At 31.0% G+C, this 26,887-nt stretch overlaps 5 protein-coding genes across 5 annotated transcripts; 2 read left to right on the top strand and 3 right to left on the bottom strand.

The window, feature by feature from the left end:
• Nucleotides 1-7,203: 7,203 nt before the first annotated feature.
• On the top strand, nt 7,204-9,991 carry LOC138130989 (circadian clock-controlled protein daywake-like). Its single transcript, XM_069047731.1, has 5 exons — nt 7,204-7,363; nt 8,717-8,957; nt 9,009-9,142; nt 9,209-9,358; nt 9,623-9,991. The coding sequence occupies exons 1-5, from the start codon at nt 7,297-7,299 to the stop codon at nt 9,775-9,777; spliced, it is 747 nt and encodes a 248-aa protein (XP_068903832.1). The 5' UTR covers nt 7,204-7,296; the 3' UTR covers nt 9,778-9,991.
• Nucleotides 9,992-10,097: 106 nt separating this feature from the next.
• Nucleotides 10,098-11,168, bottom strand: LOC138130992 (circadian clock-controlled protein daywake-like). The gene is made up of 5 exons (XM_069047733.1): nt 11,059-11,168; nt 10,777-11,008; nt 10,588-10,721; nt 10,379-10,528; nt 10,098-10,331 (listed from the first exon to the last, which is right to left on the bottom strand). Exons 1-5 carry the CDS (start codon nt 11,129-11,131, stop codon nt 10,180-10,182), a joined length of 741 nt encoding a protein of 246 aa, XP_068903834.1. The 5' UTR covers nt 11,132-11,168; the 3' UTR covers nt 10,098-10,179.
• Nucleotides 11,169-11,673: 505 nt separating this feature from the next.
• On the bottom strand, nt 11,674-13,455 carry Jhbp2 (Juvenile hormone binding protein 2). The gene is made up of 5 exons (XM_069047732.1): nt 13,294-13,455; nt 12,692-12,935; nt 12,151-12,284; nt 11,950-12,099; nt 11,674-11,899 (listed from the first exon to the last, which is right to left on the bottom strand). The coding sequence occupies exons 1-5, from the start codon at nt 13,358-13,360 to the stop codon at nt 11,751-11,753; spliced, it is 744 nt and encodes a 247-aa protein (XP_068903833.1). The 5' UTR covers nt 13,361-13,455; the 3' UTR covers nt 11,674-11,750.
• A 2,172-nt stretch (nt 13,456-15,627) lies between these two features.
• LOC138131078 (protein takeout-like) lies at nt 15,628-17,839 on the bottom strand. Its single transcript, XM_069047840.1, has 5 exons — nt 17,516-17,839; nt 16,593-16,833; nt 16,401-16,534; nt 16,195-16,344; nt 15,628-16,142 (listed from the first exon to the last, which is right to left on the bottom strand). The coding sequence occupies exons 1-5, from the start codon at nt 17,583-17,585 to the stop codon at nt 15,964-15,966; spliced, it is 774 nt and encodes a 257-aa protein (XP_068903941.1). The 5' UTR covers nt 17,586-17,839; the 3' UTR covers nt 15,628-15,963.
• Nucleotides 17,840-20,880: 3,041 nt separating this feature from the next.
• On the top strand, nt 20,881-23,386 carry Jhbp16 (Juvenile hormone binding protein 16). Its single transcript, XM_069047842.1, has 5 exons — nt 20,881-21,167; nt 21,524-21,616; nt 21,670-21,817; nt 21,879-22,171; nt 22,692-23,386. The coding sequence occupies exons 1-5, from the start codon at nt 21,092-21,094 to the stop codon at nt 22,841-22,843; spliced, it is 762 nt and encodes a 253-aa protein (XP_068903943.1). The 5' UTR covers nt 20,881-21,091; the 3' UTR covers nt 22,844-23,386.
• The last annotated feature ends 3,501 nt before the right edge of the window (nt 23,387-26,887 follow it).

Below are 26,887 nucleotides of genomic sequence, written 5' to 3'. Positions count from 1 at the left end.
AAGCCTGTGTAGAAGTAAAAATAGTTGTTTGGCTTTCTTAAAATAAAAAAGAAACCCTTAAAAAACAATCAAAAACCAAAAAACTCTTTGATATATATTGTTTTAGTTTATTAACTAGATTACGTAGCAAATAAATGTTTCTACGCAGTGGATTATCTACTCTGTGTCTCGTTGCCAGGATGAGGTTGAATTTTTAGGAGTAGAATTTGTTTTAACTACAAAGTGATCAAAAAGAAAACAAATCAAGAGTGCTATCTCATCTTTTGTTTTATCGAAACGTTTGTCGTGCTTTGTGTCGTACCGATAATTGTGCTTCCTATGAAAAGTGATTCTATTGGTTGTCTACCTCTCGAAAAGTCTATTAAAAATTAATTAATTGATTAACTTATCTTTAATGGTAAAACCTTAAAAGTTGTTTTCTAGGTTAACCAGAACAGATCGTTGACGTTTCTTTGATATTTCCGCGAAAAATCTGCCTACCTGTGCCGTCGCGTTTGGCAATAAAGCTGGAAAATTACCATTCTTACGAATGTAAAATGTTGCTCTTGTTTATTATAGACATTTGCTCCATTATCAGTTAATAATGATAAAATGCACAATTATAATTCCAACGTCTAAAATTCATTAAATTAGAATTACTTAAAGTAGCGTTTGAGACCACAAATTGTCTATGCCCACGCATTGAATGCTCATTAACACAGAATTCCTCTACGACGTGAGCGATAATTTACAATGCCTGATTTGTTTGTTTTGACCACACTGCTTTCAACAACCAGTTTCAATTTTAATACTTATTATACAGTGAGTTTTTTTTAAGACTGGCCATAGGGTTTTACATGCTAATTTTTCAACCCCCTGTTAACTTTTGTTCCGATAAAAATATTCAAACCACTTTTGGAACAAAGTTGGAAGATTTTTTAAACCATCGGATAGATTACAATTCAATATCCCAAACTGTCGAAAAAGTTGTAAAAAAAATATTTTTAGGGCGCAGAAATAATAGTAGGTCGAGCGGCCGCCAGAGTAGCGCCATTGTCGGCTCAACCAGCACCTGACGATCTCCATTTTTGGACGCTTTCGGCGCGCTAAAAAATATTTTTTTGTTTTTTCACAACTTTTTCGACAGTTTTGGATATTGAATTGTAATCTATCCGATAGTTTAAAAAATCTTCCAACTTTGTTCCAAAAATGGTTTGAATATTTTCATCGGAACAAAAGTTAACAGGGGGTTGAAAAATTAGCATGTAAAACCCTATGGCCAGTCTTAAAAAAAACTCACTGTATAATACACTCACCGGCACAAAAAACGACTCATTATGATTTCTTTAATAAAGGATCTTGAAATTACATTTGTGCTTATTTTTCTTTATTATAGTTAAATTGGGATATTTTCAATGATCGGGAGTGCTATGGTCACCATGGCAACCGTATTGTTTTGTTTAAATAAATAATTAGAAAATTTGCGTTTCTCCACGTTGTGTTTTTGTCGGTTGATTTACGTGTTAAAAGATTTAATGTGACAATACGAGATACTAACTCCACATGCTGTTCAAATTTTGGCAATTTTTCATGACATAAATTTTTTTCTGGAAAATTGCTTTTATTTTTTTTTTTATTAAAATTTTATTTTCTGTGTTTAATGTTTTGTTTGTCGAATATTCTTTGACAAAGAATAACTTAAATAACACTTATCAATACAACATGATATCAAAAAAAATTTCTAAGACAATGAATTACTTAATTATATTAATAAAATTCAAAGTGAGTCGTTTTTTGTGCCGGTCAGTGTACTTTAATTTTCCCAAATCTCAACAGTTCTGTCATCGTTCGAAAACCTTTTCAAATTTTAAATACGAACGAAAAATGCAATGACAGATATACCTTTTAAATGAATAAAGTACCTACTTGGATTCCTGATTTAATTTTTAAATACCAAAACAAAATGAATGCTTTGTCAGGTGTATTTTGGGTTGTATTTTTACCTGGTCAGTATCGTCATCTTACGTGAATAACCCTGTATTATGAGAAATGTTCTGCATTGGTGAAATTCTCTTTGCACGGTGTATTTTGTGTTGCCTACAGTACTATTAAGTATTAAGCAACATATCCTTTGTAAATTAATTGATTAAAAGTGTATAAGTTCTTTACGGAAATCTATACAAACCTTACTAATATATTTTATTCGTGTTCTACTTATAAACCTCTTTACATTAAAATTGAAAATCAAATTGTATTACCTAAGATATTTTTGATAATTCTTTTATTGTTCAGTCAATGTTAATAATTTTTCTGTCCATTTCTTATCATTTTTATGCTATTTGAGATAGTACGAGTATATTCGAATCTTGAACAACGCTCTTGGGGGCTTGGAGGCAGAGCACCTTCAGACTTACTAACCCCAAAAGCATTTAATGAGCTGACTTTTCTGCAATGTTCGGAGTGGTGTCTGCAGAAACATGAACAAAACCGTGCATTCATTCTGTCGAATTTGCATTCGGATGAAAAACCTTTCGAACGAACCAAAGTACAACTCTCATTTATGTACTTTATTTATCGTAAATTAGGCTGTGGAATTAATATGTTACGCATCTTATAAGTCTTTCATATTTCAATTTGATTTTAATTTTTTTTTATTCTTAATGGAAATGATAACTTCATATGCTGTTGAATAATTCAAAACTAAAAGAACTAAAAGATTTTTATTCTTCAAAATAATTCTTAAGTAATTATGCCTTCTGTTTTTTTTTTTGGATTTCCGGTGGAAGAACCTGCGCAGGCTATGTTTCAGGTTTCATCGGTATTTCCAGATGTTTGAAATGAAGGAATTGACCGCAGACCAGCGGCTGTTTTAATTTGATCTAGGTAATTCCCATTTATCCTAAAATCGGATTTTGTTGGTATAATAATATAAGTATGTATAACATTAACTGACATTCACATTCAGCATAACAGACCAGACATTATTATTTTAAATAAACAACGAAAGCAAGCATATCTTTTAGATATAGCTGTTCCAAATTCACACAATATAACACAGACATATAATACAAAAATTAATAAATATTTAGAACTCTCCGTTGCTATGAGAAATCTTTGGTGTTTAGAAAAAATTTCGATTTTACCATTTATAATTTCAGCAACAGGAATAGTACCCCAATCTCTTTTTAAAAATTTAAAAATTTTGGACTTAGAGAACACATTGGTGGTTGAAATTCAAAAAGGTATATTATTGTACTCATGTCACATCGTGAGGAAATTCCTTAACATTGACACAGAACATAAAACACAAAAAAGTCAAAATGCGGAGGCGAGACGCCGGTAATTATGTTGATAAGCACTGCACTATTACTTGATAGTATTATCCGTAATAGTGTGTGTACTCCGGCAAAATTGCCGTGCCGCCGGGTGGAGGTGGGATAGGAGTTACATAATATACACTACATCATAGTAAATTATTAGCCAATTATGGCCATGAGTATAGCTTTGTGTATACACTGTATTTAAATCATAATATTATATATTTCTTGAATGAAAGGTCCAACCTTTCGTTTGTTTAGGAATTAATAAATATTAATATTAGTAATTGATAATAATAATAAATTAGGAATTAATATTCTGTTTTGTTTTGAAAACAGTTTGTGTTATTTAATGTTTATGTTATTTATGTATACCTATCCTAACCTAACCTAAGTCGTAGGTATTCACATATTTTGTTTTTCGCAGCCTATTTGTTCAGAAAATTTTTGAATCATATGGTATTAGGTATATTGCTCACGATCATATTATTTAGCTCTCTGTATCTCCTAACTGAGTTCGTACCGTGGAATTTACTCAGTAAAAAATAAAGTAATCCTAGACCATATGAACTGTTTAATTACATGTGACAAAATGATGTACCTAAGTATATACACAATGTGTTTCATGTAAGAGCCTAACGAAGTCTAAACGCAACACAAAATACATTCCACAATGGACACTCCTAACTAACATAATCGCTGGAGAGCTTTTTCACAAATGTGTGAATAAGGGGAAATTTAAAAAAAATCAGGGATGTCCAAACTAGTTTTTGACAAAACATGATTTATTACACCTAATCACCCATGGAAATCGAATATTGGGTTGCATTTTGGGATCGTCAGGCTCGTACTCTTGCGTGAAACGCGTTGTATATTGGCAAAGATTATCTTCAGCAACCACGCAATTATCATAAACTTCACATTATTTTTTTTTAACTTGACGCAGTTGAGATCATATACTAGTCTGAAACTTTGAACCACCAAGCTACTCGTAACTATGTGATGTGTAGATAGGATTAGAAATTGGAGTTTCCAGCCACCGCTTTTTGTAGAATTCCATGACGATATTGTATTAAATCTTTTTATTTTTGACGTAATTAAATTTACTTACAAGTTGCCCTTTACATACTTTAGATTAAAATTTTTACGTTTTTATTCCAAAAGTAATTTAATTACCAAGTAAATACTTCTGCAAAATTACGAGTAGGCTACGGCAGTAAATACGTACGTACAAAGGAAATGTAATTTAAAAAAATAATGAAATTAAATCAATTGCTGCAGAAGTATAAAATAACAGAAAAATAGAAAAAAATAAACAGTTACCCAAACTAAGACAATAATAAAAAATAAATAAATTTTATTTTTATAGTTAGCCCTTGCTAAATACCTGACAAATACCTGACAATACCTGAACAAAGAGTGATAACAAGTTATAATTTCTCATTGTACTGTGATTGGACAGCCGTACTGAACAAACTTTTTTAAATCCCATAAAATCCCAGAGTAATTATTTTTTTCAAACGCAATTAAACAGAATGAACACAAAGTATTAATATCATCAGCCAAGAATAATAAATTTATGTATCGGGTGTTCATTTAAATTTCCGATCAAAGTTGGCGTTGAAGAGCCGATTGTGAACGCACCACCCATGTAAAAAGGTAAGATTTAAACAACTGACACATGATCCGTAATCCATAGTGCCTTCACAATCGATTCTTCAACGGCAACTTTCACCGGAAATTTAAATGAACACGCGATAGTTTAGTTTGCAATAAATATGTTGTGAATTTATATATTTTTTTATTTAGATTCAAGGAAATAAATCGTCAGTTGCCTTCGTCATCAACATTGTTTTAATTGTAACCAATTAAGTATTATTATAAACATTTTTTTTTCGTTCAGCTATTGTAAGACACACTTTAGCTAACGAAATTCGTAAGGGACCTGACTTATTGTCCTTAAGTCCCTACCTTCACAGTTGGACAGTAATCTTAAGTATCATTTGAGTAACAGCAGAAGTGTCGTAAGTAAAGTAGTTAGCCAGTAGTTAGTAGCCAGTTGACAATAGCCATAATGACGAAGTTCAGCCTGAATGCTGATTAACTGCTGGGCTAATGGTGAGAATGGATGACTATCCATTACTATCCACCAATTTTATTGTTAAACACATCTAAATCGGCGAGTTCTTTTATAATTTAAGTATAATCGGTTTCATTAATGTTTGTTATAAAAAAAAATGTCATTGACAAATTGTGTAACTTACAAAATTATTTGGCATTAGAAATTTTACACTCATACCATAATTAAAAATGTATAAACTTTTATTGTACTAAGAATGTTTATATAGAAACTTGAAAAAAATCAAGTTTCACAGAGAAGTCGCGACGAATTTTGAGGATTCTTATAAATAGCAGAAATTTAATTGCTATAGTAGTTTATTTAACGAGTTTGTGTGTAAATTGGCCTATTTTTGGCATGAGTGAGCCAGTTTAAAACGCGAGTGAAACGAGCGTTTTAAAGGCCATCGAGTGCCAAAAAAAGCCCAATTTACACAAGAACGAGTTGAATACAACGTTTTTTTGTTCGACGACCTCTTAAAGGCTCCAAATCGTTTCAAATCTTTAAAATTAGCTTGACGTTTCGTTTTGACAACTGGTGACATTTATCAAAATCCATTTACACAGGAGAAAATTCTCAAATTCTGACAGTGTCGAACAAAAAATTAAATTGAGCTTGTTCACTAACGTTATAATTATAAAAGGTATACATATTATTATACTCATGTCATATCGTGAGGAAATTCCTTAACATTGACACAGAACATAAAACACAAAAAAGTCAAAATGTGGAGGCGAGACGCCGGTAATTATGTTGATAAGCACTGCACTATTACTTGATAGTATTATCCGTAACAGTGTATGTACTCCGGCAAAATTGCCGTGCCGCCGGGTGGTGGAGGGTTAAGTCTAATTATAATAACAGGAAATAAAGAATACATCTAAAAAATTTGTTTTTTGAATTAATTTGACTTGTTCGTTATATAAATTTAAACCGTGACGTAAAATCTTAGTTAGAGACATCATCAAAAGTATATAGCAAGGTTATTTAAATATGTATAACTTTTTGATCTTGATTTGACTCAGAAATTAAATAAAAGTGTATATGTAGTTAGATATTTTTAATAAAAATCAGTTGTCAATGCAGCAACTTGTGTTTGAAATGGTGTTTGAAATGGTATTGCATAAGCAAGAGGTGAAGGAAAAGCATACACTGTACGTTGATTAAGTGGTTTAATTTTTAACAAGCTTTGTTTTATTGGTAAACATTTAATCTTGCAACTGCGAACAATGTTAATTTTTATTTATGCGTTATGTAATTAAAAAAAAATGTTAAAAGTACAATTACTGGTTTAAACTGTGTCAATAATAATTACAAATAACTGTTTAAATCTAAAACTAAGCGATGAACCTATAGCGGATAAGTATAATTGAAATACAACATCAAAGTGTTTAATTAACATTCAAGGTGAAATAATTTGTCCCGTAACTAACAAAACACTAATGTTTAATTTCCAACCATTTTGGTTTAACACTAATAATAAAAGCGGTTTTCCCGCTATTTACTGAGGTATGTAAAGTATATATTACGTAAAGTATTTTTGTATATATGTACGAGTACCTAAATATCAAAGCTCGATGGAATATTTTAATCAAGAAATATCATACCATTTTATATAATTTGTTACATTTAAAAAACTGAGATTAATTACATAATTTACAATAGCAACGATTACACTTTAAATTAATGTCATCATCGACCAAGATGCGGCAAGAATGAAAGCTTAAGGTCGAACATGCAAATAAATGATTTCGCGTGAATTTTTTCAGTCTTGTTGACTATTAAGTGACGTCACAAGTGCTGAAGAATACTATAAAACTGTTAAGACAATTTCAAGAACGAGCATTCTGCGATTGTACTTTTACAAAATTTAATCGAACCATGATTTTTCATTGTTTTGCAATTTTCTTTGTGAGTTTGGTGGTTTGTAATGCAACTAGAGATATTCGTAAGTAATACATTTTTTAGATTTTATATACTCAATCAAAAAAAGACCTTATAAAATAACTCGATCATTAAGAAGTTGACTATTACCGTCACCTATGCTAATGAAGATAATTAAAATAATGTTTTTATTAAAATATTCCTAGGATTTCTTTTCCATTGCAAATCTAACAAACAGTCGTTTTACTGTAGTTTTCTTTCATTGTTTTCAACACCAAATTCAAAACCAAAATATCCTAATTTCTCGTTTTGCATTGACAGTAATGATGTTCTATTTGAAAAGCAAATGGTAAAAGAAACATTTTAAAATCTAAATAAAAATGAAAATTTAATGTCACATTTATAGCGATTAGTTAAGCTTTTGTGATAGCGACCAACCACATTCCACCGAAATTTTTAACGTGCTTTATATCAAATTAAGATGTTCTGCTACACACAAAATTTAAATATACCTCACTTAAAAACAAAGTGTTTGTTTTCTTACGAATCTACGTTTCTTTTTTTAATTGTTCTTATAGTGCTTTTATCTTCCTAAGGAATTTTGACTTAAGCCCTATATAAACCGAACAAAGACCCTACTTAAACAAATTTATTGGGATATTGTGCCTGTCAATCACTAGATCAGTATATACATAACCGACGAAAAAATATACGTTGTTGTACGTAAACATTTTAATTTTAGTCGTGTTGGGAAAACCGACACTGCTTCATTCTCATTACATCTTACAATACAATAATTAGTAATTCACAGAGGTGAAACGTGAAAAATTAATTCATAACATTTTAAAAATGTCTTTGATATCTCTTTAAAAAAATGTTTATGCCATAGAACATTTGGTTAGATGTTTTCGTAATTTTCATTGTACATATTTTTAACATACATATATAAATAAACAAACGCAAGTGCATCTCCTCTTCGTACTTTAACCTGTTATTTGAACCTTCTATTAATCATCGGGTATTTATCTATTATTATTTCGAAGGTCACATACAACTAATTAGCAGAAAGCAACAATTTAAATACTAAATAAATTCATTCGGTAACAATAAAGGAATTAATAAATGGTCAAATTAGAAAGAAATAAGTTAAATTGCAACAAAAATCAAGCATGTGAACCAAACTAAATTATTTTCTCATGCATTACTGTTTCGTTTAGTAAAAACAATGTAAACAAGATGGAATTTAGCATTTAATTTTCCTTCAAAATTCAAAACAACAACTATCTAAGTTGCTGAATATCTAGCATAAATGTTTTCACATGGTGAGAAGGACGCAGCCGAAAAATGTAAATTATGGGTTATTAAATAATAGGGAATCAACATACACTTTTTTGCAGCAATTGTTTACTTTTCGTAGCTAATTACATACACATCTGCAAAAGATCTGACCCTCACGTAGCCAGATGCATCAGAGAATCTGTGGAAATACTGAAACCTCGCCTTAAAAGTGGTATTCCGGAAATTAACGTTCCTTCTTTGGAACCATTGCGCATCGACGAGATAGCAATCTTCAGAGGTGAACCACCATCAAATCTCAAAGCGTTTCTGCGGAACATTGACGTTCACGGAGCCAGTGACTTCCAAATAACAAAATTAAAGTAACGTGGGATTATTCCAACTGGGTCGAAATTAAATTTGAAACTTTTTAGGCTCAATATCGATAAGAATACGTATCGTCTAGGTGTCCGGTTCCCAAAAATGACCATGGTTGGTGATTATGATATCGACGCCAGGCTTCTCGTAGTACCCATCAAAGGCTCAGGAAAATTTACTGCGGATATAAGTGAGCAACTATGATTAAATTGCGCAAAAGGTGATTTTCCATGATGTATACCTACCTGTTTTGCAGCTGACATCGATGGTCAGGGAGTTCTGAAGGCTGAGATTATTCAACACACTGGACACCGCCAAATTAACTTCACTTCCTTTGACTTTGCAATTAAAATCGGTGATTATAACATCCACCTTGACAACCTTTTCAACGGTGACGAAGTTTTAAGTAAGTTAATGGTTCTTTTCGAGAACTTATTAATTACAGTATTGTCAAGGCGTTTCATTGACATCAAATTTATCAATTACCAAAACTTGATCTCGTTTTAAGGAGGCATAGGTACTGCCTGACGTAATTTAAGCTGTTTACACACATTTTATATTTCTAATTAAGTAATTAAGTACTTAAAAAGAAAGATTGACATTATATTTTCATTTTACATTTTTACCTTAAATTGTCATTGTAGCAGTGTTCATATTATTTTATTTTTAGGTAAGGCAGCAAGTGAAATCTTACATGAAAACAAAGGTGAACTTATACAAGGAGCGTTACCTTTCATACAAAGAAAAGCTGCCGAAATCTTACTTGAAGCTGCAAGAAAAATTACTGACGATCTAGACTACGATAAAGTTTTTCCAGAAAAATAAGTTACACAATTAGAAAAAAATGATTGTGACGCAATAAAATATTAATGTTGCCATTTTTGTTTTATGATTCAAATATAGTGCCTTTGTTTCGAAATAAAACATCTATATTGCAGTTAATGTCTGTTACCACATGAATATATGGTCAAAATATTATCTTCTGTTTGTTATAAATCTTTCAAGAGAACAAAAATAAATGATCTTTTGAATAGTTATAGTTTTCGGTTTTTTTTTTGGTAATTTTTTTTGCAAATTTTCCACTTCATATAAGCCTAAACAACACTTGCCTCCATTTTACTACTCACTACTTTTAAACGTAACTATACTTTAAGCATCTGACATAGTGAAATATAATCAGAACAAATTATGTTCGTACAGCTTAGTTTCATTATTATTCACATTATATTATTGTGGAAACAATTGATTTAACGTAAAAGCTCCAACAACATCATTACCGACTTCCAAAAACATAGCAGAAAGAGCCTTTTCGACGACGGGCATTAGTTCCTTGAGAAAAGACTCCAAATTTTTGTTTACAATATCATTGATTACTCCCACTGAAAAGTACAAATTAAACAACAGCAATTTACCTTTCAATACTCACATAAAACTTTGTCTCCGTTAAATAAATTTTCAAGACGAACATGCCCTCCACCCACTTTAACATTCAGCTTACTTGAAACAAATCGAAGATAATCTTCACCATCTTTCTCGTATATCTCACCTTGCAAAATGCAGTTTGAAACACAATCAGCTAATCCAAAAAATCTTGTCTTAAAACGATTTTTCTTTGTTGTGAAGTAAAGTACTTACTGACATTGGCTTCCATATTTCCATTTCCTTTGACAGGTAACAGCAGCAACTTTCCATCTATGGAGTAATCTGCCTGAATACGCAATTTTGGAATGTCTATTGATAAATTGTAAGTGTGCAAGTCTTTGTCAATTCTGCAAGATGATTTTATGATAATTGTGTTGTAGTATGTTATTTAGATACAAATACTCTATCCCCCTGACAAAGAAGTCACTACATCCATAAGCGCTAACGTGAGAAGTAACTATTTTCATGCCAGCGACTTCTTCAGATATTAGATCCTGCATAACTAAGGGCTCCAGGCTTGGAATATTATATTCCGGAAGACCTGTTCCCAAATAAGGTCTTATATCTTCCACAGCTGCCATTAAACACTGACCTAAATTAGGATCACTTCGGTGGCAAACGTGTATGAATGATGCTAAAAAAATTAATTAAAAAAAAAAGGAATACATTTTTTTTTTCACTTACGGAGTTCACTAGCATGATTTTTCATAAAAAATAAAACAAACAAAACAAGAATAATTCCTGGAAGATTGTTCATTGTATTGTTGCCGGTTACACATAAAAATGTAGGCTTCCTTTTGTAATGCTTTATTTTTATACAGAAATATGAAATTATTGATCACGTGAAATGATGCATTTCCTGAAAATGGCAAGGTTGCAACACTTCATCCTGGTATTCATTACAGATGTTAGATGTATTTACTTTTCAAATTGGTAACGCATGAAACAAAACCATTCTGCATTTTGAATAAAAATATGAAGTTGCACCAACTTTAGCAACCAGTAAAGTGGTCATTCACTTGGTAAAGCATATTTACACATTGATTCGAGAACATCTAATGATTTTTGATATGTCTAGTTTAAAATTTGAACTAATCCAAAAGAAGTGTTAATTATGGTAATTAACCAATGATTAAGTAATTTATAAGAAAATTTATAAAAATAGCGACGTTTCCTCTACCAATTACATGTTACATAATTTGATAATAATACATTATCAACTGGACAATTATCGAATGTCCAAACGTCTTCAAACCGTCATTATCGTTAGATACACCAGACGAACACAAAAGATAATAATTACTTACATTAAATTACTAATTTATTTAAAAAATTAAGTATAAAAAAATAAATTACAAAATAATAGTTTGTAAACTCTACGCTAGCCAAGAGTCGTATGGAATATTAGCAAAAAGATTCTCAACGAAATTCCTCATTAGCACGATTAGTTTTTTCTTGAGATCGGGTTTCATTTCTTTCAGCAGTTCTTGAGCGTTGGTATTGATGAAGAGATTTAAAGCCGCTTCTGCAAAAATAGTTTGAAGAGTGGCAAATATTTAAATTTATCTAACATACGGATAACACTGTTTCCGTTGTGCACATTTTCGACTCCCATTCTGATATGTTTTACACTAAAATCCATTTTGATTTGTTGAAGAGCTAGGAAAGCACGATCTCCAACTCTGTGTGGACTTGCTCTTATATAAACTTTACATTTAATACCCTCTTCAAAAAGAAGTGATATAATGTTAAAAAAAATCATTTGGAATCATTTACCATATTCTCCCCAATATTCTCCACCTCCAGAAGCTTGTACTAGAATAAGAACTCCACTAGATTCGTAATTGGCCCTAGCTGAGATTTTGGGAATGTACATAGTGAACTGGAACTGGTGACTATCAACATCTGACCTAAACATAAAACCGAAGCTCTACTTGATATTTACAACCACATAACTAAACAAATTGTTATCCACACTACGAGTAAGGAATTAAACTCCTAAAATTTATATTATTGACTTTTCACACAAATTTCCGACAATTAAATCACTCCCTACATGTGTATGAGATGAAGAATGAAAGTTATAAACAATTAATCAACAGTGAAAATTTGCTTCACTTCGCTTGATGAAATATTTTTTGCTACTGTTTTTAGAAAACACTGAAAAGAAAGTGCGTTTAGCATTCTCTCTAATTTAATTTAACAATCCACTGAGCGTAATTACATCAATTAGGTACGAAGTTAACAATTTGAACCTAAATCAAAATGAAGGTAATAAAGATAAATCCAAACGGATCTAGACGGAATTATGGCATACCTGACACCCGTAACTGTGATGTTGCTGACCCCATAGGCATGAATATTCCTGAACGATGCCCTATATCCATCTGGTCCACTCCCCAGAGCGATACCTATTTCGTCAATGATGATTGGCTCCGGTTCCGTTATTCCAAGTTCAGGAATTCCTCTTCTCATATTAGCGACAAGATAATTCGCGGATTGCTTCAGACAAATATTTATATTTGGGTCATTTCGATGACATTGTTTCAGGAAATAAGGTGCTGAAACATAAATTGATTGCATATATCACGATGTCCTTAAAAGTAGTCTATTTGCTCAATTGCTAACGAAAACTCGGTCAACGCGAAAGTGTCATTAGCACCTTAATTGTACGGAGAAGGAGTACAGTGAACTAACAGTAAACACACAGTAATTGTTTCGAAGCTCGAAATGGGTTAATAATGCCACACAACATCTCAATGAGCAAAACTGTAATTACTGCTTCACAGTAATATTAAATAGTAATTATCATTTGTTAGAACTCCAATCAGAAAAGTTTTTTAATTATGTTTTCGTTTATAAAATAAAATTAAATGAGCAAAATTATTATACATTTAAAAAACAATTTAAAAAACTTACAGTCTTGAGCAATTACATCTTGTAAACATGAAACAATGCACACGATGAAAACTGTAATTCTGTGCATACTTTATGCTTATCTAATAACTGTGTTCCTCTACTTCTGAAGATATTCTTGCACCAACTGACCTCGTACGGGTACGACCGTGACTTTGAACTCTACTATGGAGGGGACTTTTATATCCCAAGAAATGATACTACTAAGGAAGAAATGAATCAGTAATTATATTGGATGACACGTTTTGTGGGTTTAAAATAAGATATCATCATTTTAGAGGAACGATTTCTGTTGCTTTTGTTTGATTTCTAAGATATGTTAGAACAGATTTTTGAGTGGTGTTTAATTAATTTTATTGAATAATCAGTTGGGTTACTTTCAACGTGAATTTATAATAAATTAATGATTGCTTTTTAAAATTTTTGTCCTTGTTTATTTTTTACATATGAGTGAAATAAATCAATAACTAACTAAAGTATACGTGAGAAAAACCATGTTAAAATTTTGTTATTCATTTAAAAAGTAATCTGTATGCTGCAGGAGAAGTGCAAAGACGTCATTACCTATATTATCTATAATTCTCTGTGGTAATACACACGAAACATGAATAAATGAAAAAGATATATTTTTTTTATAGTAACAGTATAATTGCGACGAAAATTCTTGCAAAATTGGTTTTACAAAAAATTACTAATTATAAAATAACAGTTTTTACAGAAAATTTACACATATTTTATGTAATTAAGCTAATTATTAATTTGCGCATTGACTGACATTGTTCTTTCCTAATGGCTTTGAAACTACATAATAGAAATTAAAGTAAATTACCGACATTAAAACTGTTAAAATAGGCGATAATACTGCAAAAAAGATATTTTGGATTTGTTATACCTAAACATGTCAATTATTTAAAAAAAATGTTTTTCTTATGATAAAAAAACATACTGGGTGTCCTCCCGAAAAGTTCGGTGCGTTTATTTGTGGTGTCTTTAACGTCTGTTAATTATGGATGATTCAAAAAACAGTGAAAGCATGAACTTTCTCACAGCTAGGGGAATTTTGGTATAAATTTTCCTTTAGTGATTACAAATAACATATCAAAAATACCCATCAATCCATCATATGAAAAAAAAGTACAGTATGTAAGAAACGTCAAAACATTATTTTTGATCTTTGTAATTTACACTAATAATGGACGTTGATGGTGCTTAATGATGTAACGAGTTGACTAATCTGAACATTCAGGATAAAGGGTCACATATGTATGTTTCTGTTCCAGATCCGAAGACAAATGTTTCACACAGTTGACAATTTTACAAAAAGGAGTCTCTGTTCATGCTGATGACATCTATAAGAAGTACATGCTTTTATAACTCTAAATGTATTATTCCATTGGGTGATCTTTTTGCGACATATAAATCCAAAATGCAAGATGCAGAATTTTTGAATTAACACACTATCGAAAATAACTTCGAAGGCTGCTTCTTTCATCTTTCTTGAAACCACCAGATGCTATACTTGTCGCAGTATAAGACGTTCTTCGGCAACTTTATTGGCCAATGCAGGTAGTTCTGCATCAAACCCTATGGTGGATGTAAGTCCACTGTCGAGGAAGACTACATTGAACATTGATGAATTCGTATCAAATAAGATTGCGAAGAAAATCAGAGGGAAAGTTTCTAGAATAAAGAAGAAATTCCCGTTTGTTGTTGATAATATCTCCAAATGGCTGCTCATGTGTTTACACATTCATTGATAACATGATAACGAAGCACGAAAAAAGAATTATTCAAATGAAAAACAATAAAAACTGTTAGTATTAGAACAGCGATCGTTCTTTCTTCAAAAAAACTGTAGTTTTTACCACACAAAAACATTTTCACTCACTCTTTCATTTCAATTGATGATTATCCCATGAGCGAAGTGTCAAAAAAAATATTTGATCAAAAAAGATCAATATGTAAAAAAAATATTTTAAAGAGTTCTATTGGTGATTAAATTTATTACGTGGACTTCCATAACAACCTTTATAATCAAAATAGTTCATAGCTCATTGTCGACCTAACAGAAACAAAAATAGATAAAGCACCTCCCAACCTCACTGTGCCAAAATCAATTTATATTTTACTTACCTATTCACCTGTTCCATCTACATTTAAATGTAGCAAATTTTGTTTTGGCAGACAAAGCAGCTTAAGGATATTTTATTGCTTATTTGATCATATAACTTTGAACTTTTCAATTTTTACCTATTTACCAATTTGTAATATATGTAATTTCATAATAACAAAGGAATTATGGGAGTAAGTTATAGAACGGTAATGAAAATGATAAAGTTATTCTCATACCTGACTTTTTATTCAGTTAATTAAATTGTTATACCAACATTTAAAGTTGATTCACAAGTATAACTTTTAATGTTTCATGCAAGCATGTACATAATAACAAGAAAACAAAAAAATATACTTAAACAGATCATTGCGAAACAATAGTAAATTATGTACTACATATCAAAAAGCATGAATATTTATAAAATAAATATTACATCGTAGAAAACTAAACTATTTATTTATAACATATTCCTAACAAAATAATGAACTCTTATACTATATATCACCAACTAAATACTACATCCAACAAACAGGTAACGTACGTAACATTGCTCTTAGTCTTTAAGTCGATTTGTTCGTTTGTTTAGATAGAGGCACATAAAATACATCGATCGGTAAATGTGTTAAAAGCTTGTTTGCGATACTCATGAAAAGAGCTGACAATTTCTTCCTTAGCTGAGGTTTCATAACTTTGAAAACTTCCTGTCCATTTTCTCTCAAAAATAAGTTAATCGCTTCGGCTAAAACCAAAGCAATAAATACAAATGGATAAATGATTTTCGTAAAACTTACTTAGAATCCTGTTATTTTTGTAAATATTTTTTACAGTCATTCTAATATTCTTCACGTTTAAATCGACATTTAGCGCATCAACATGAAGAAACTTCAAATTATCCTTTTCATTCACGCTCACCATTCCCTTAACAACAGCATTAATGTCCTCTGGAAAAATTCTTTAGCTAAGCTTTTGTTTATTAGAGAATTGTTAATTATCGTACCAAACTGCGCATTAAATGTGCCATTACCACTGGCTGGAAGAATAATGAGCACTCCACTGCTCGTGTATCTTGAATTAATTCTCAGTAATGGAATATTGATTCTTGCCTCAAAAGGTTTCCCATTTTCACTCAATCTATACAAAAGAAATCGAAAGTATTACACCATTGAGGTTTCAGTGACACTGTACAAACTTTAGTTTTGATAACGTGAAATTGCTAGCTCCGAAGATATCAATTTCCTTCAAAGACACTTTGTATCCGTTTGGTCCTGTCGTCAATGAGAGAGATAATTCATCCATAAGAAACGGTTCTACTGAGGGAAGTTCTATTTCTGGTATGCCGGTTGCTAAATATGGTCTTAAATGATGGACTGCACTTTCAAAACACTCAATGATTTTTGGGTCACCCTCGAAACATTGCTTTACATAAGGCGCTAAAAAATTAAATTATCTAGAAAATTGTTAAAACCAAGTTGTAAGCAATGCAAATTAAACATGCAAGTGTATTGGACAAAAAGATGTCAATGGCCCTTGACGACTTTCCATCGTTTGCTTTGAATACTCTCTTCTTTTTGCAGTGATTGTTATAAGTGAAAGTAATATTTTTTAATTGTAAGATTATATGTGAGCGGCGCATTTCTAAAAATATACATACTGCATGCAAAAGAAATTACAAAACTAATTCTTATGTACAGCGGTCTCTAATCAACCACCTATAGCTGCATGCAATGACCTTGCTTTTCTTCAACAAAAGGAATCAAGAGTTATGTTAATGATGTTAATGAATAATGGATAGATTTTGCGCAATCAAATCAGTGATTGTTACAATAATTTAATTTAAAGCTTCAATCAACATAAAAGAGCGATGCGGAAGTGCATTGCATGTAGGATATTATTAGTTCATGCATATTTTGAAAAACTAACGTGTAAACGTGTTCGTGTAAATTTTACTTTTATTCTCATGTATTCGCGTATTCAGATATGTAATTTATTCCTGAAATATATAAAATTTCTAAAAGGAATTGTATAAGAAGTAAATATTAAAACAAAACAGTAGAGCAAAATACAGTTTAATTAAATTATATATCTAGGTATGTGTTTTAAAATTGTACTTACGAACTGTATTTACATCCAACGTTGCGTCAGAACACGTCAAAACAACAGCAAATATTAAAATAGTTAACATTTTGAAATCACTAAAAATAATTTACAAATTAATTTCAACACTGTCAGCTCCGAAGTTCGTGCCGATTTGATGTGTGTTTGATAAATGAACTTAAACAAAAGTCTAAGTTTTCACTTTCTCTTGTAAGGAGTAGACAGTGAATTCACTTTTCAAATGTGGTTCTTGGCAAATTAAAATATTAAATTTTTAATGAATTTAGAACATACTGTATCAACTTTCTTACAGTTAAGCAATGTTTAATATAACTGTAGTGCTTAAATATCAGCAAAGCAGCAATCGAGAGTTTCTTGTTTTGCAATCTCCTGTTGTGGGGAGATTGGCTAATGTTACGTTTTTTGTACGTGTGGATGTAATTGCAAATTTCGTTTAGGTTAGTTTAGTAAAGAGTAAAAGAATGTTATTGTTAAAATCACATTACTTTTTGTTTGGTTCCGTTCCGATGTCATTGACATTTTAAAAGGGCAGGTCAGCCGCATTCAAGAAAAACTGCAGTCGGTGTCGATGCAGATTTAAGTTTAGCAACTGACTTATGAGGCAACAGTTGTATACATACTTAGTTATTACTGATAAATAATGATGAGCTTACTTATGTTTGACATTAAACTAACCAATTTAATTTTTAAAGAAAAACTACATATCAACAGGATTTTTTTTCCATACATTTATAACATTATTCTTTTGAATATGTATTTATATAAAAAAAAAAATAGTTTAGCATGTATTTCACATAGATACTTGTTTGGGTAATATGTATAGACTTCAAAGTGTTCTGTCTTGCTGTCTTTTTTCTGAATGTAATACATTATTTGTTGCTTCTCTTTATAAAAGTTGTAATGGAATCACAGAATACACAAAATAAAAATGAGTCGACTTAATGTTTATTAGCAATTATGTACCAATAAAATACATACATACATACTTTTTATAAAAAAAAATCTTTCATAAATGTATTCAATAACGCTTCATATTTGTCTTTTCTTATTCTGATAAGAACATTGAATTACTTTATTTTATTTTCTCAATACATAATACCTTATAGAGAAAATAAATTCCTTTTGCGAAGACCAAAATACCATTTTAAAAATTAAATATTCAATTCGAATTCAATTTTAATGCGCGATTAACCTATGAATCCGAAACTTCGATTGGTTCAATCTGATCACGTGTTCAGTTAATCTCACATTTGATTAGGATTAACTTAATTTCGCTTCCGTAAACTGGCCCTAAATGTATTGTCATTTCAATTTGGTTGTAGGTCGTAAAATTTTATGGTACTTTAAGTTAAAGATCTTGCGGGGCTTATAACTCCTAGTTTACCACTAGCAGGTAATATTTTAAGCAGGGTTGTATTGTACCGTATGTTTCAAAAAATTTCTGGTCAAGTAGGTCCTGCAAAACAAAAACATTAAAAACGTATGGCGCAGCTTGTCAAATAATAACTGAACTGTCAAAAACGTCATTAATTGCCGTAATAATTTTGTTCGCAAAATGTTATCTATGAGAATGATTTTCACTCCTGAACAACAGATATTCATGATTGAACCTTATTTTTCCAATGGTCACACACTTCACACATTTCGAGAAAGTGACAGTGTTCAGCAGAAGTGCTCGACCCAAACTTCGTACTGAGGAAAATATTGACTGTCAAACGTGGAAGACGAACCCCATTTATCTATCTCTCAGGCAACTGTCGCAGCAGACTGAGTTATCAGTGTCAATTTGTCAAAGGATTGTTCGAAAAGATCTTGAAGATTTAGTAACAGCTGAAAGATACCGGAACAACATTCTTCATGTTTTCACAATCAACTCCAACTGGCTCAAGGGTATTTTCAATAAGATGGGGCTACAGCACGCGAGACTCTTCGTTATTTGTGGCAATTTTTTGCACCCATGCTGCTTGATAAAGAGGAGTCTTCCAATGTGCATCGAAGCTCAAGGCTATCATTTTTAACACTTGCTCTAGAGTAATTTAAAACACATTATTGTTAATTGTTGTTTATTTATTTATTTATTTATTGTTGTTACATTACTTGTTTACACATATTGCCCGGGTTTTATGGCTTTTGTTGATGTTGTTGTTGCGCGGCCGTGCCGGGTACATAACCTAACTTTAATCCGAAGCAAATAAGCGATCGTCTGCGCGTCCGCGGTACTGCAATATGAAATCTTGGCGCCAACGCCAACGGCCAACCCGAATTCTCGTAGAATCGTAGGGGAAAAGAACCGTTCTCAAGCTTTTTTTGAAATTGCCATTTTATGACAGTTCATTCAAAACAATTATTGTGATAAACACATTTCCACCTGAATATTCAAGTTACGCCATACGTTTTTAATGCTTTTGTTTTTCAGAACCTACTTGACCAGAAATTTTTTGAAACATACGGTACATTTGGTATATTTGCATTGTACGGCAAACGGCACACGCCGCTTCCCAACCTTTTCAAACCCAACCATTGTGCCCGTTAATCGCTCATAATATCCAATAAAATTTTACGACCTACAACCAAATTGAAACTACAGTACAAAACAGCTGGCCCCAGCAAATAATTGCAATTATGCACGTATCTGCAACCTTCAAATCATTTTATATTAGTTTTACAAACGTCCTTTAAAAAAATCTTATTAACGAGAAGGTATGCAACAGTAAATGAACCAGTGAAAAGCATGTTTTCTACCTCACAGAGGTTCGCAATAAAATAATTCATAACTACCTAAAATAAATTCTATTTTTTTACCGGAATAACAAAAAAATTTGGTATTTTATGCTTTGTAAATGTGGATTTTAACATTATATATATAAATATGTTATACACTGTTAGTGAGATTGTCACTATTAGTTACATATTAGGAAAATGAACACACACAACTGACACTGACAAATAAAAGTCAAAACCAATCTAGACCCACTTAGCGCAGCGAAAAATAGGTGTACGCCATTTTTCTGCACAGCAGTGTATATCTAATTATCATTGTACTTATTTTTTTAAATTAAAATTGTTATACACTTTATGATTGTTCTAAAACAAGTTAAAATATTAATGTAAATATATTTTTTAAGTAGATATGTACCTGCATAAAAAAATTGTTAATTAATTAATTAATTAGTTAAGGAGATTTTATGTTACTTTAAGGAATCAATTTTATTGAATCATATTTATCATTTTTGTATAGTGCTTAAAAATACATGCATACATCATTGGTGTTGTAAATCCAATTCACTTTCTGATTGATACTTTTCCACTGATCTTACAACCATCTTGGAGAAAGTAACTTGGACGAGTAGGTTATAAATTCCCGGAATCTTAAAATCCAACATAACTCTACAAGTGGGGTAATCTTATTCAAAATATACCACTTTCATTGCGCGCTGCTTCTTCGAATAGAAACAACTAATTTTTAAAATGTCTTGGTGGTTCACTAATTGTTTTAATTAACACTTAGGTTCTGTATCATTTATTTCTATTGTGTCTTAACGGTTGTAACATTTTTCATAATAAATAATAAACATGTCAACAAACAAAAGAATGTTACTTTTTGTAATGGCTTTATTGTTTGTCAGTGTGGAGTGTCAAGTAGATTTGGGTAAGTTCCTTTATTTAAATACATAATCTTATAGACTGTTTTTAAAGATGTTTTAAATATGTAAATTATTTATTTGAAATTAAAAAAATCCCTATCAATTTTGTTTTAAAATAAAGTGTTAAACGCTTTGATTAACGAAAATCAACTTACCACAATAAAAAAACAGCTTTCACGTGTTGCGCAATCATGCGTTACTTCACAAAACACGTGTTGTAGAAATTGGGAGAGATAATAACCACTTTCCATTAGATAGAACAATGAATTTATAATTTCACAAATATTTTTCGACTGACTTGTAAACAAAAACATTTTTGTAATATCTTTAATATATCATTTAACATGCATGGCATTTCTAGTAAGTTTTTTCGGAGATTGTCAGAAGACGGAAGAAACTTTCGACGATTGCGTCAAAGATAGGTTGAATTCCCTTAACGGATTCTTTAAGTCCGGTAAGCACTTTTACATCCATTGGTATAAAATTTTCCATTAACGATTATTCCAGGCTTGCCAGATTATGGAATCGCGCCTTTTGATCCATTTTTCGCCCCTGAGGTTCCCCAAAAGCGTCGAGGTCCTTTTTTTAATTATAAATTAGTTTTACGAAACGTTACCGAGTCTGGGTGGACATCTTCTCAAGTCACCAAATTTAAGTAATTTGTACATTATTCATTCAAAAGATGTATCTGCATTACATGATGGAGTTTGTTTTAGGTCCGACTTAAATAGAAATTACATCGAGTATACTCAATTCTTCCCCGAAAAAAGACTGAATGGTTTATACGAAATTGAGGGGACTTTCTTTGGTAACAAAGTAAGCAATCAAGGGACCTGGAATTTAGATTTATTCGATTTCCTACAAACTACCAAAGTTACAAGAAAGCCTCGTAGGAATGCACTTGGACAAGCGATACCTAATCCTCCTCTGAAAGCTGAATTTTACGTGCAAACTACCAACAAATTGAAATTACACATTGGACATTTAGCCGGAGGAAGAACTATTGTTGGTGAGTACTGAGTAGGTACTTTTCCTAATGTTATGCAAGATATAGGCAATATAATATACAAACTTGCAAAAACATAATCTACTTACGTTTCTAAAAGCACTGTTTATTAAATTACTTCAAAGGAATGTATAATAAATATGTAATTGATTATACAAGACAGAAAACGCTAATATTTTCAATTAAAAAATGGCGATGATGTCATTGCAGGGAAAGGGTGGAAAATACAACTTTTGCAAAAAAAATGTTTTTCTTAAAATTGACTTTTCCAAGTTCTTTTCGAAAGCTCAACGGTAAAGAAAATATTTCCACTATTTTAATCTTTTGGCAGGCACTGTATAATACATTCTTACTTTTTACAATAATGATTGTCTGTAAGACTGAATCACATCCTACCTAAAAGCTTAATCAAGATATAGGTCAGTTACGGTTGACCAAAACTACATAATTTTAAATTAACTGTCAATTTAAAAAAAATAAATTGATCAAATATAAATTCTCAAATAAGATGTATTTTTTGCAGAAAATATTTTGGACTGGATCATAAACACCGCATGGCAGCCAGGCTTTGTGGTTCTGAAGCCGCTAATAAACGATTTAGTAAGCACAGCATTCACGGAAATATATAATAAAAATTTCCAAAACTTCCCGTTTGAAACAGTATTTCCTAATTAGGTTCAATTATCTACATAAATGCGTAAGACGTTAGATCATTTTAAACATATATTAATATTCACCAACGCACCACTTAAACATCTTTGATTTATTTTGTATTGTAACTATACAACAGATATATTTACAGTTCAGAAGAACTCAAATCAAATTTCGATACGTACATTTTTACTACCATGTACAATAATATTTATACTTTCTTTTCAGTCTATATACTTTTATTTTTCCATCTTGTTAATCTGAACTTTCTTCTTTTATATATTTTTTTAATAATAAACGACAATTGACAAAACTGTTTAAAAATAAGTAAATTTCTAGTCATAGATTTGTAATCCAATAGACAAGATACATTATGTTTAATGTTCTTCTTAAACAACAGTTGAAATTTTAGAGGATATCCAAAATAATTTCGTAAGATTCAATGTAGATACAAAAAATTACTTCCAAAAAAATATTCACTCAACAAAAAAAAAAATTTATGTATCTAATATTTAGTAAGTATTTTTGTAACCATGCAAAATTAAAATAAATTTGTTAACTGTTACAAACAATGTAGAATTTATTTAGTACCCCCATTTTTACTACGTAGATAAAAATATAATTGTATAAAATTCTTTCCTAAAAATTGCTTCCTGGATTTGCAACGTATTTCCTGTATAGCTGTCGACAATTTAGATAATTCGAAGCAAAAAAAATAAAGAGCACTTAATCTAAACAAACGGATTTTAACATATTAGTTTCACCTCAATTTCTAACGATAACAATATAAATCATTTCTCAGTAAACAAATAATTTAAATTTTTGTGAGGAGTGAATAGGAATATAAACCATTGTTTCTGTGTCTACGATTAAAGCTGCATCAAGAGTGACGGATGGAAAATGCAACCCACAATACGTTTGGAAAGCTGACGTGGATATTTGTTTTTTGATTTAAAAAACGTAAAACATAATTGACTGTGCAATTTCGTAAATTTTGACATAAATGTCATATTCGCTTGGTTAAATGAAATTGTGAAAAACAGAGTTTTTGGGAAAATGTTCGTTGTCTGCACCGTAAGAAGCATTTTTATTACATTTGCCTTTAATCAGGATCATTTTAATTGTCGTATTTTAACTTTTTCGTAAATGTTAGTTGTGACAATAAAATTATTGGAAACAAAGCCATCGTGGATTCATAATTTCATTTTAAGACAATAGAGACGATATTTAAAACAGCCACGTTAACTTTGGAAATGTATTGTGGGTTGCATTTTCAATTCCGCCGAGCTCATTATCACTCCTGAAATACTGTATAATATGTTTCAGTTTTATTTGATTAAAGAATAAATGTATTTTTTTCATTTGTTCTTGACAATTTCTTTTATCTCTATAGCATTCTACTCAAAACTAAAAATTAAAAGTACTCAGACTGTGCGTGGACTTCGGCCAACATTACTAAACATTTTTGTTTCTGTTGAAAGTCGCTACAATATGTATTCACGAGGTCGTAGGTGGCTGGATTTACAACTTACCGTTGAAATGAGTAAAATATCAGTCTTTTTCTGTTTTGTTTTTTTATAGTAAGGATCTATCTCACTTTGCTTTGGCTGTTAACATAAATTTAAACTAAATATGGTAATAATGAAGATATATGGCACAAAAATCTCCAGACAACTTCCTATATGATTCAGTTAGCTTGGGGTATCAGGCGCGAAATTTTTGTTACTCAATCCAATACATAAATTCCAACCTTATCAATAGAATCTTACTGTTACAGCCGTTCGATGTTTGGTATTATTATCTTGCACAAACATGGATTTATTGTTAATCCACAAGAAGGATGCGTTTTAATATGTACTCTCAATGTACACAAATAAGGTAGGTAGGTCAATTCATTTTAGAAAATATTTGTCCAATTCAAAATTATCCAAATACAGAATATAATATTTATTTAACCGGATCATGTAACTTAGTAACTAACAAAAAAAAAATTAAAGCAGATTTTTCAATGGCAGTTTCTCTAAACAGAGTTAAAAATTACACAAATGTAGTCCCCAAATCGGCACAATTTTGAAATTACATGTAAATATATATTTTTATTGGCTTAAATTCGATTTTTCGACCAAAACACGGAAAATCCAAATGAGGCCCACTTGCCAGGTTAGAGAATATCAAATCCTACGAGTTTGACATTCAGCGGAATAGCAGTTTTCCTAAAAGTTCAGCACATTAAACTAGTATTTACTAGGAACTCATTAGTAAATAAACTTAATGGATATTATATGCGTGAGATTTTCCACTGAAAATAAAGATTAAAAACCTAATAATAGCGTAGTTTTTATACAAGTCGTCTGTAGTGCGAGGTACCTAGGGATAGAATTCTGCAATGTCGTTGTGAAACATATTTTTTTTATTCATTCACAAAAGTATAGACAGTCTGAATGGATAAACCCCCCTCATTGCCAGTGAACGAAAACACGTCGAACGTAAATAGAATCCATTCATAAAACCACTTCCGGTGCCAACTTCCCTCCTAATTCAATCTTTCCTGCTTTTAAGACATAAATAATATAAGTAGGATATATCGAGATTATCATCGGACGATTTTCTAGCTCCCTTCCTCTCATTAAAAGTGCATGCATTCGCACCTAAACTGTTTCATTCTGCACATATTAAAATAATGTAATCATATCCGTTTCCGGTCAGATTACATCTATCGTTCTTTTTAGGTGCAGATGCGTGCCATTAAATTTCTCTGTAAATTCCTGTGCGTCACTATTTCGTCTTTAACTACGAATAGCCGATTTTTATCAACAAATTATAGCGAAATAAAATTCCATAATCTTATTTGATGTCGGTGCGAATACTGCATCAAGACTAACATCCGGATTAATAAAAGGTTATTTACAAACTGTATCGTCTCGCATAATATTTGTACAGATTTCTTTGTATTAAAAATGCATACTTTTCTAACAAACGGGACATATCAAATTAATATTATCGTAGTGATGTTATGGTATCACCTATTTCGAAACGAGTTTATCACACACAACCATGCCCTATGTCATTAATACACAGGAAATGACAAACCGGTACTAAAATAACGGAAATGTAACCCGAGAATTCGTCTATTTTTTACACGTGATACCTACGGTATGTGTCATATTTTCTAAAATTTACAAGCACTTAGTCCAAGCTGCGCCAAACGTCAACAATTCACCTATTAATAGATTGTTTATCTTTTTTTTGCATTGAGTTCCACACTGGTCAGGCCATGTTATTTGATCCAAGTGAATCTAAATCATATCGACCAGAAATAAATTCATATTGATCTTGTGGTTCAAGATAAACGTGAACAATGCAGTTATTCTTATAAAAAGGGAGATAAATAATTTGTACAGAGTAAACTGATACACTGAAGGCCGTCTGCCATATGCACCATTAACACATCTTTACTTAGATAAACTTGTAATTATTTGTTGTTGTTATGTTGTTTTTAATAGATATTAAATATGTTGCAGGCACCACTCGTACTAGTCGCATTATGATCCAACTAAATTATTTATTTCCAAGAATTAGTCGTTAATTCAACTTACACTTAATAAGTAATAAAAATATATTTGTACATATTAAAACCAAGATGCTGAGAGATTGCAATCACGATCACGTTTCAAAAACTACTATGTTACTTGTAACTTCAAAACTACTATCTACTTGCAGTGTTGACACATCAACAAAATTATATTATTGATTGGTGGTTCTTTTTGTTATATAATATATTTATCTGCTACAGTGTCAACTGCCATAAAAGATTTATTTACTTTAATCACAAATTTGACCTCTGACAATGACGTGATGCAGCAATATAATACACATTTTAAATCAAATTAACACAAAAAATCAGAGTATGAAATATTTAGTTTAATTCCTTAATCGTAAGAAAACTATTGCCACCAATTGTTATGTTTTTAATCATAAAGATTAACTAATTTTAACACTAAAGGTTTCTTACTGTGATGTAATACATACTTAAACAGGCTCAAAAATTATATAATTGTGCCAATACAT

This window comes from Tenebrio molitor, chromosome 5, assembly GCF_963966145.1.
Source record: "Tenebrio molitor chromosome 5, icTenMoli1.1, whole genome shotgun sequence".
Taxonomy (NCBI): domain Eukaryota; kingdom Metazoa; phylum Arthropoda; class Insecta; order Coleoptera; family Tenebrionidae; genus Tenebrio; species Tenebrio molitor.
This window is presented reverse-complemented; position numbering and strand designations above follow the sequence as displayed.